At 42.4% G+C, this 11,550-nt stretch overlaps 1 protein-coding gene across 2 annotated transcripts in view; it reads left to right on the top strand.

Moving 5' to 3' along the window:
* Positions 1–11,550, top strand: part of LOC111862849 (COBW domain-containing protein 1) — a 107,555-nt gene that overhangs the window by 7,137 nt on the left and 88,868 nt on the right. For both annotated transcript variants that reach the window (XM_023848599.2, XM_023848587.2), the window contains exon 5: positions 6,321–6,358. In XM_023848599.2, the coding sequence (XP_023704367.1) occupies positions 6,321–6,358 (38 nt within the window). The remainder of the gene's footprint in view (positions 1–6,320; positions 6,359–11,550) is intronic.

Raw genomic sequence — 11,550 nt, 5'->3', positions numbered from 1 at the left:
AGTAATCGTCAGATTGTAATCTGGGTGATTGTGAGAGCGGATGTGAAATAAAATTCGCTATATAAAATACATCGTGAAGTTATTTGTCGCGATATACGCCCGATACGCTACAGTATTAAAAAATCTCGGCCCCCCTGGTTTAACCATAGTTCTAACATTGGCTTTATTTTCATCATTACTTACCATGTATAAGGCACAATAATGAAAGGTGCATCACAATATTTAGATCTTTTTTGAAGGAAAACATATTCTGTACACCAGTAAATTTTATTATAGAAGATTGTATAATTTACCCAATTTTTATATGGATATGAATCTTGTCACTCATTTTACAGGAGGTACATGTACAAGTATGACAGTCTTTGAGAACTAAGTGCTCAAGAAAGTATTTGGACCTAATAAAAAAGACTGTAACAGATGTAGCATCTTGGATGGCTATGGGAAACAAAACACTGCATTTTATGTAACCTTGTGTAGTTATTACTATAGGATTCTGACAGTGGTGTATAACACATACAGATATTGGGTTTTCGGACTTTATCAATCGTCCTGGTTTTTAAGATAACTAAGAAAAAACACTGGACTGAGTGATTGAGGCTAGCTCTTTCTAAGGGACACAACAGAATAGGTGTTTTCCCTCACCTGAGGACGGAAACAGATCCAGTTTCCGAAACGTCGTGTTTTTTCTTAGTTATATTAAAACCAGGATGATGGATAAAGTCCGAAAACCCAATATCTCTTGTGTAATTATGTATTATTGTTATTATTCAGTTGTCACATTTTGTTGATAACTTTATGTATCCACTAGTTGTATGTACAGCACACCTGCATGTTTATGTATAACAAGGGTGCAGTGACAGATTAATGTTTCCTAAGGGTTATGGCTTCGAAATGGACATCACAGCAATACCATCTCCCACTGTCTGACTATGGCCTGGAATTATAATGGAATGTATAGTTTATGGGAACAGATGCATGCAGGAGAAGATACAGTACCACCCTATTTTTTGTGTGGGCTTTATATATTTGACATTGGATGCCAGTGTTGAAATAGTTTATCTCATCTCATGGGCAGCTGCCATGCCAGTTTGAATCCTTTGAACTGAAACTAAATTTCAGTAACGCCTCTGTGCACTCCCTTCCCAGTCTTCATTCGTTCATTCAATGTAGTAATAGCAGTTTATGTTAATAAACTGTTTCCACATTGGCCTTTCACTCTGCAGCAACACTGTACTCACATCCTGACCAAGGAAGTAGCATTTCACTCAGCTACCTTGAAGGGCAAGTTACAAGGTGGGTGAAGAAGTTTAAGGAGGGCCAGGAAGGAGTGGAAGATGACCCCTGCTCTGGACGACCGTCAACAAGCCAAACCGATGAAAATGTGACTCATGTGCATGATTTGTTGAATACTCACCATCAAATGACTGTCCGGTTGTTAGCCGACACTCTGAACATTCCAAAAACCATTGTGTATCGCATCGTTATGTACGAATTGAACATGCGAAAGGTGTGCACCAAGCTGGTCCCCAAATTGTTGACGGACGAGCTGCCGCAGCCACCCTACAGCCCCGACCTAGCTCCAGCCGACTTCTTTTTGTTCCCGAGGATCAAGACTGCACTCAAAGGACGCCGTTTTGAAAGCATTCAGGCTATCCAAGCGGCCATGACAACAGCTTTAAATGAGGTTCCCGTCGAGGCCTTTGAGGGGGTGTACCGGGCATGGGAGAGTCGGTGGAAAAAATGTGTAGATGGTCATGGACAGTACTTTGAAGAATATTAACACTTTGTACCGATATCATCAATAAATTTAAAATATATCTATATTTCATGATTTTTGGGACACACCTTGTAGGTTGAGAAAGTGGAGGTTTGCACTTTGATGCGGTTCCTGCATTTGCAAGAGAAGTCTGCCAGTGAGATCCACAACCAGATGACCACTGTGTATCAGGAAGGTGTACCATCATATGACACAGTGGTCAGGCAGAAGAGACGCTTTCACTGTGGACAGACAAACCCCGAAATGAAAGACCATCTCTCGCTGAGGATTCCGGGAATTGTGGCACAGGTGGAAGCTTTGATCCTGTCCGATAGGTGCATAACTATCAAAGCTATTGTTCATGAGGTCCGCATTAGCCATGGGTCGGTTTTCAGCTTCATCCGTGATGAGTTACACATGACGAAGGTTGATGCGTGTTGGGTGCCATGATTGTTGACACCAATTCAAAAACAGCAACGGATGGATGTGGCAAAGAAACTTTTGCAGTTGTGTCAAGATGAAAAGGTGAAATTTTTCGACCGCCTGATCATGATGGATGAATGTTGGGTGTAGCATTATGACCCTAAAACAAAGGAAATGAGCAAGCAGTAGAAATATGCAGACTCACCACCACCAAATGAGGCCAAATCCCAGCTATCATCAGGAAAGGTGATGTTGAGCATGTACTGGATTCGGTGGGGTGTTATCATGACTGACTATGCACAAAAGGGCGTCACCATCACTGGCAAGTACTACCAGAACCTTCTGAGAAAATTTCTGGAGGAAATCAAGAAAAAGCGATGTGGAATGCTGGGGAAAGGTGTGTGTCTTCTTCATGACAGCACACCGGCTCATGCTGCTCATGCTACAATGACACTTGCTGCCAGTTTTGGATAAGAAATTCACCCCCATCCACCATATTCACCAGACCTGGCACCAAGCAACTTCTTCCTTTTTCCATGGCTAAAGAAGTCACTTCGTGGTAAGCGATTCCAAGATGATGATGATGATGATGATGATGATGTCATTTCTGCTGTGCAGGACTTCCTAAACAGTCAAAATGAGACCTTCTATGATCAAGGTATCCAGCAGCTAATGCATCATTGGGGAAAATGTGTGGCCTTGCAGGGGGCACATGTAGAGAAGGACTAACTCACATACAGTTTCTTGCACCTGTGTCTCTGTTTCTTCTGGGTGATAATTACAGTTTTATGATTTCCCCACGTAAGACACAAAATGGTAACCCTCTTACTTATTTTTAAACTTCTGAGAGCAGAATAAAATCAGATTGAACTGCAAATAATGAGGAACTATAATCTCAGTTGTTAATTAATTTATTAGTAACAAATTCAAGAACAGTGACCAGATGTCCTCACCTGTGTTCTGTGAAATGACAAGGATTTCCTTGAGTTTTGCCAAATAATTTGTTTCAGCATGTGGGAATGTCATTTGCCATTTCCTCTGTCTTGTGGGACACAGTGTCTATATGAGTTGAGTCTGGTTGACCAAAATAATAGTCATCTTTGACTGACTATCATCCCTCTGGACTTTCATTACACAGCTCTGATAACTGTGTGGCACCCATCATCATTTCAGACATTTCTCTGTCTGTTCCCAATGAGGTTCGTGTTGTGATAACACTTTAGATCTACACTACAGAGGTACCTGTTTCAAGTCTTAGCTGCACTACCGACTTTCTCGGCTGAGAAGTTCATGATTTCTTTTTCTGTGCGTAAATTCATGGTGGGGGTTTAAGGCAATGTTTCACTGATCCATGCAGGGTACTCCAGGATGTTTAGTGCTAGCCTCTTTCTATCATTTCATTCACCATAATAAATTTGTTTCCCCCCCCCAAAAAAACTTTCTCTCTTGATATAGAACATGTTCATATAAATGAGCCAGTATAATTCTGTGATTTTGTGTACAGCAGTTGTGGAGGTTCAGTATATAGTATGAACCAAGCAAGTTGGTGTAGCGCTAACTCTTGCCTTGCATTGAGGTGGTGCTTGTCTGGGACATCAGCTATCTGGACTGAGACTTTTATGTTTTCCCTCATTGCGTCTAGGCAGTTAGTGGGATAATACAAGGTGGTTCAAATATGACCGGGACGTATTTTTTAACCATAATTGCCAAACACTTACTTGCACATGTCAATCTTCAACGTACTCCCCTCTGGAGTCAACACATTTTTTCCAACGTTGTGGAAGCATCCTGATGCCCTTTTCAGAAAATGCTTATGGTTGATGGCGTATCCACTCCTGAACAGTCTGGAGGATGGCGTCGTCCACAAACCGCATGCCTTGAAAGTCTGATCCAAGCCTTCCAAGCAGGTAGAAATCACCTGGGGCCAAATCAGGCGGATGCGTCAGAAGGTTCCATTTCAATTTCCGGAGGGTTTCCATTGTTGCTTTAACCGTATGGGGGCGGGCATTGTCTTGAAGGAAGGCTACCCGCTTTCCACCTGTCTTCCGCTTGGATCGGAACTTTTCCTTCACGTCTGTTGCCAGGAGATCTGAGTAATAAGCTGCATTGACTGTTCTGGCATCTATTAGAAAGTCTACATGGATAACCCCCTGCCAGTCCCAGAAGAACGTTTCCATCACTTTTCCTGCCAAACGGCTCCTCTGCTCTCTCTTGAGTTTGGGCGAACTGGTATGGCCACTCGCATGATGATTGCTGGGACTCGGGAATAAAGTAGTGCACCCACGTTTCATCGGTGGTCACTGTAGACTTAAAAAATGCATCACTTTCATATTCAAACTGCTGTAGGAGACAACTGGCAGCTTGCATGTGCACCATTTTGTTCATGTCCATCAAAGTGTGTTGTACCCACCATGCATTCACCTTGCGATAGTGCAGGTGGTATTTCACGATGTCTTATACACTACCAACACTGATGGACAGCATTGCTCCAAGTTCCTTGATAGTGATGCGCCTATTCTCACGAATAAGGGCGTCTGCATGATCAATGTTTAGCTCGGTGACAGATGTTTGCAGCCGATGATCATGCAGTTCATTCTCCGCGCGCTCTCTGCCCTCTCTGAAGCACACCACTCAAACACACGGGTCCTTGAGAGACACTCTTCACCATACTGTTGCTGGAGTCTGTGGTGAATTTCAGTGGACGGGACGTTTTCTCCAACGAGGAATTTGATCACAATGCCTTGTTCCATGCTCCGCGGTACCTTCTGTTGGTTCATCACTCTAGCAACTCCCAGGCAGGACTGAACAGGTTCTAACCCAAACAGGAGGTAGGGTGGAGGTTGTGGCTTCACTCTCTCAAAGTCGCACAGCTGCCGTGCAGTGCAGCTTGTTTACACACAAATCAGTCCCGGTCATATTTGAACCACCTTGTACCTCAGTTAAGCCACTGCCACCCCTTCCAGAATCCTGAGTTGTAACTTATGTTGTTGTGTTGGCTAGCCCTCAGGTATGTGTTTGGAAAGTAGAAGCAAGAGCATAATTGCGTTTGTTTTCAAGAGTGAAGTGGAAAAATAAAATTCCATGCTGTCAAAACTAATGGGTCCATAGTCTAGTGGTCAGAGTTCCTGGCTACAGTTCCAGAGGTGGCTGCTGCAGCCTGGTCACTTCTTTAATGTATTTCATATATGCCATGTGTTTAGTTTATTTGCAAAGTGATGGCACCAAAGCTGACAGAAGTTTTGCACGTAATATTGCAGCCTTCTGGGCCACGGTATGTAGTCTGGTAGGTGGGCACCACTATCCTGAAGGAACATACACCCTCTGTGGTCTGGTAGGTGAACACCCACATTTGGAGAAACACCTACTTCTGTAGTCTGGTAGGTGGTTTCCACAGTTTCAGGGAATCATACTGCTTCAAAATGCTGCTTCCATCATCAAGGTTGCAGTGTACAGAACTGGTGTGGGTATATAGGCAGGTTTAAGGAAGGTGGTCACTCAGCCCCATGGGAGAGGATGTTAATCTACACCAGAAAAATGAAATGAAATGCCTGGCCATTCATCTTGATAGAAGACTGACATGGGTAAAGCACATCAAATCCAAAAGAAAACAACTCAACCTAAAAGCGAAACAAATGCACTGGCTACTACGAAGAAAATCAACACTATCAACATAAAGCAAACTCCTCCTATAAAAAGCAGTACTCAAACCCATGTGGACCTATGGAATTCAGCTATGGGGGACAGCTTCCAATTCCAACATTGAAATCCTCCAGCGCTTTCAATCCAAGATTCTTTGATCCATTCTGAACGCACCTTGGTACATGAACAACTGCAGGATCCATGAAGATCTACAGATGAACACAGTGCTCTGTCAAATAAAGTGGAATACCAGATACTTAGGAAATTAGAAAATCACACTAATGCACTAGCAGTGAACCTACTAGACAAAGCGGAACTGTACATGGATTGAAAAGTTACACCATCCTAACTCTACCAGACAGACAGAACCTCAAATCCTACACAGTAATAAATTTTGTGTAATGAAGGCATATTAGCAAAATACATATATCTCATAAATTGTTGTATCGTATGTGTCTAGAATTTACTAAATTATTTACAGTCCGTAATTTCATTTTTACAGGAATTGTGACAGTCATTGACAGCAAACATGGCTTGAAGGTAAGAACATTTTATGACTTCGTTTTCTGTAGTTCACAAATACAGTGTGTTCTGTTCAAACCTCCCACATTTTAATTAATCATTGCGAACAAATTGTGATAAATTATGGATTATAATTAATACTAGATGAAAGAAAAACTCAAAGAATTTTATTTCCCTTTCTCTTTGGTGAAGCTACAGTATCTGGCCGCATATACTGTGACATGTTAGAACAGTTCCTGTATCCCCAGGTAGCCGATCTGCAGCTAACATAATCTTCCAACAAGATGGAGCCGTCCCACATTGGGGTTTGGATGTTTGGAGTTCCCTCAATGCCACCTTCCAAGATCGCCGGATTGGACGCAGCGGACAAATTTGGTGCCCCCCACATTCACTGGACCTTACTCCATGAAGGACCATGTGTTCGTGCCTCCAGTGAATGACCTCCCAGATTTAGGAGTCCACATCCGTGAAACGATTGCTACTGTACCAGTGGACATGTTGGAAAGAACATGGCAAAAAATTGAATGCAGATTGGATATTGTTCATGCTACAAATGGTGCACATGTGGAGGTTTAATAGTATGTCAAATAACATTTTTTGAGTTCTTGTATTTGCTATATCTTCATTTTCCTACCATTCATACTTTCTGTTCTGAGATCTGATAAAATGTGGGAGCTTTGAATGGAACACTCTGTACATTGGAACCTACAGACTGGAACCAAATTAAACAGAAACTTCTCTTTATTGGAATTTTTTCTGGTTCCAAGTACAGATGGTGACAAGCAATGTTAAATTACCTCTAATAAATCCTAGATTGTTTAGTTTTGAACTTTATAGATGAAGGTGCTAAGAACTTTTAACTCCCATAATCTGTATACTATGAAACAGATATTTTTATGTAAGATTTGAGGTTTTCACGGTGGTGAATATGAAGACTGCCGTCTTTTGAGATATGGCGCTATGTAGATCTTGTGTGAACCGAAATTTCAGAACAAAGTGGCTGCAGACAACTCATGCTGGTTACTTGCTCGCAGATTTCTCTATCCTGAAGATGGAGGCGATACGTCCCTACGAAACGTCGGTTTACACAAGATCTACACGGCACCACATCCCAGAAGACGGCATTCTTCAAATAATTTTTATATTTAAATTTAAAACTGTAATTACTTGTAATAAGTTTCATTATAATGTTGTAATGTATATAGATTTACTGTAGTTAGTTAGTTATTGGAGAGGGTGGGTTTTCCCATGCACTTAGACCAGTATTGGTCCATTGTGCTTCCCTCTAAGATATTCTACCAGTCTCTCAGTCCCGACCGAGGCAGCAAGTTCGGCCTCTACTGGCTTAGCGGTATCTATAATGCTTCCCCCATCTATCAGAGGCGTTAGAGACTACTGTTGGGTGGGGAATGTCCTTGAATTTGGCTCAGTGACCTCCTTTGGAGATATGAGGTTCTTTTACGTGCCGTAAAGCCACGACACGGGACCCACGGCTTAAAGTCCCTCCCAGAGGACTTGTTCCCTGAATTTTTCCGCCCTTAAAAATTCCACGACCTCCGCCGGGTTTGAACCCGCGTACCACGAGTCATGAGGTGGGAACGTTACCTCTAGACTACGGAGGCCGCTTAGATTTACTGTAAATAAGTATTCGCCCACAACAGCACTCACCAGTTGCACAGTATGGATCCATATTGGAACAATTAACATTGATAACTTGCATTATAGATCATAGAAGGTGCCTGATGATGACCCAGATTATCGGTCGAAACATGTACCAAGTAATCCATGTATTTCTTAAAAATCGCTTCCATAAAAGTGTTGTTTTTCCCACTTGTTAGAATTTATAAGAGTCCCGGAAGTGTTCGCGAGAGACTTAGTAACCCTAAATAGTAGAGGAGGTGGTGGTGGTAGTGTGATAAAATCTTGTCAGTCGACTAGCCACGTGAAATCGGCGCAGAAGTGCATTTTTTTCGGATAGCATTACTTTCTACAGAACTCGAAAAGCCTCCCTGTGTTTCCTGTCTCTTGTTATCGCCGTAAAAGCGAGAGATCTTTTAGCAACAGTAATAGTTTGAAAATGGTTATCAGAGAGCGCGTTCATTCAGTCGCTGGTCGAGAGACCTGACAGTTGTGCAGATAATCCGTTTTATGAAAACCCATGCTTCATTTTAATTTCTGTATTTTGTCCATTTTATTTCAGTATCCCATTTTCATTAAACGATGATGCTGATGGGTATTCCAGATACATGAAATACAGAAGTGTTCAGTTTAGAAGAGGATAGGAAGATATTTGAATTTGGAAAGTTCATGCGTGCGAAAAGGAGGGAAAGTGGCTGTGTGAGAGGGAAAGTGCTGTTTTGTGCGGATGAGAGAGAACGCCTCATGCGGTTGGAGGGAATGCTTTGCACAATCCCGGTGCCTTTTTCCAATAACATTTATTGCCAAACAAGAGCGGTACGCTTGAGGTCGGCCAGGGGTTTGCCTTGGGGCTACAGTAAACATGTAAAACTCATTTCGAAACTATAATATAACTTGTGTTGGGCCCAGTCAGCAGCAGACTTCAGCCACAATCCAATGCGCGCCGTCAGCAGAACATTCATCTATTTCCTTCATGCAAGAGATTCTTATTTTTACTTTGGACAGGCAGTTTTTGTGTGCTACTTTATATATGAGGAGCCATAGTAGCACAGTCGGTATAACGACTGGCTATGGGCTGGACGGCCGAGGGGTCGGAGTTCGAGTCCCGGTAGGCCAAGTTCTTTCTCCTTTCGATGACCTCCAGACCGATTCTGGGGCCCACCCAGCCTCCTATCCAATGGGTGCTGGGGTAAAGCGGTCGGGCCGTGAAGCTGACCACTCACTTCCAACTAGTGTCGAGGTCAAGAATACGTGGATCTATACTCTTACATCCACTCCCCCATACGTCTTCTTGCTGTAGTGCTTAATTAGTTAAGCTCAGGAACAACTTTACCTTCTACTTTGTATATTCCTATTATTGTACCATACTCATACTGTTTTGATCTAGAAAACCGAAATTAACGGCCTTGGGGATCCGTTGCACTGACCACGCGACACCCTCTATCCACAAAAGTTGGCACTAACTTCGCCGACAAGTGTTCCCATCCTCTTAGAGCGCGTATCCAAATCACAGTCTCCGTCAGTGGTTCTCAACCGGTCTGTCCTAGCTTTCCCCCACATGCACACCTGTGCTTTGAGGAAGACAACGATAATATAAAATAAAATGTGCATTTACATAAACTTGAACAAAACTTAATCCTTCTGTTTTAGTTTAATTTTACATTTTCATAAATATCATTAGGCGTATCTAAGAAATAGGTGTACTTTCATTATAAATTCCAGTTTTATATTTGAATTCTAGTGCAAGACCAAAAGTACGTAGAAGAATGTCCCAACTGTGTGTCGAGGTTCAAAAGGCTGAGAACCTTTGCTGTACTCATGAAACAATAAGAAAACTGGTAAAGAATTTCCACAAAACATTATATAGAAGAACGTAACGGAAATGTATCAGTCCTCTCCAATTTTAGTACATATCGGACAAACTATAATAGACATATTACACGTTTTCCTCTTGTCTGTCTTATCTCTCGCATAACTCGCTAAGTAGTTACCAGTGTCATTTTTTAAACAGAAGTTAGAGATAGAACCAAAGCATACATTTTATGCCCAGTATCCTTTTCGAAGATCCTTATGGTTTTCAAGGCAACAAGTGACCTAACGCGCCACAGTAAGCCGCTCTGCTTACATTTCGTGAGTCGTTTTCTGTTGCTGTAACACGTTGTGTAATATTTTACACTGTCATTTGTGCTTACTCATGGAGCTGAGCCCTTCTTGAGGAGCCGCCAATTCTGCAGCTACTCAAGAATTTCCCAGCATTTTATGGAACCCGAAGGTTCATTACCGTGTTCACAAGAGCCCTCCACTGGGCCCTATCCTTAGCCAGACCATTGCAGTCGATACCATCCCATTCTATCTCACTAAGATCCATTTTAATATTGTCCACCCACCTACGTCTTGGTCTTCCCATTGGTCTCTTTCGTTCTGGCTTTCCCACCAATATCCTATATGCATTCCTCGTATCCCGCATTCGTGCTACTTGCCCTGTCCACCTCATCATCCTTGACTTGATCATTCTAATTATACTTGGAGAAGATTTAGACGTAGAAAATAGACATCTGCAATTGTATTGCAGAGAGAATAATATTTTCTTCTGGGGACAGACAAGCTTTAATCGCGGACTGAGGTAAGGAAGAGACCCATGTGGATAATGACACATCAGTGAAGACGTGCCCTTCTTTTCTCGGCGGTCAAATATTATGAATCAAGTACAGTGCTGACTGGCTTCGACTAGAGGTATTTAATTTAGATTTTCTCATTCGGTGCTCCGCTCTTAAGCCTCGATTGTGTCGGTGAATAAAGCGCCTCCCTTCATACAGCTGGTCGATTTGGGGTAGTGGAGACGAGGAATGGGACCGTGAAGTGATGGAGACAATGGTATTATTATTATTGAAGAAATACTTGATGTGGTTAACGGCTCGAGAGGCCTATTTCATTCTTCGTTGTATTTAAAGCTTCAGGTATTTCATTATAGCATGGCATGTAGACTTACGGTTTCAAATTTACTGCTTCGGTCTGGCTATGCAGACTTAGAAAGCTGCCTTTCGTTCTCCCTTTTTTGTTTAATGTTCATATGCCTGTGGTTCTGTATGGGTGTGAAACTTTGTCTCTGACATTAAGAGGGTGTTTGAGAACAGGGTGTTGAGGAGAATATTTGCACCGAAGAGAGAGAAAGTGACAGGAGGTTGGACAAAACTGCATAATGAGGAGCTTCATAACTTGTACTCTTCTCCAAGTATAATTAGAATGATCAAGTCAAGGAGGATGACGTGGGCAGGGCATATAGAACGATTGGGGGAGACGAGGAATGCATATAGGATATTGGTGGGAAAGCCGGAACAAAGGAGACCATTGGTCAGACCAAGGCGTAGGTATGTGAACAATATTAAAATGGATAGACTTGAAAGGATTCTGACGATGGTGTATACTGTACTTATTTTCGACTTCATCCATCGTCTAGTATGTAAAAGACAAAAGACCACGACGTTTCGGAGACTGCATCTGTCTCCGTCTTCAGGTGGGTAGGGAAGGATAAACTTACTCGGTTGGGCCCGTTAGGAAGAGCTAGTCCAGTG

Source organism: Cryptotermes secundus, unplaced genomic scaffold, assembly GCF_002891405.2.
Source record: "Cryptotermes secundus unplaced genomic scaffold, Csec_1.0 scaffold1105, whole genome shotgun sequence".
Lineage (NCBI taxonomy): Eukaryota > Metazoa > Arthropoda > Insecta > Blattodea > Kalotermitidae > Cryptotermes > Cryptotermes secundus.
This window is presented reverse-complemented; position numbering and strand designations above follow the sequence as displayed.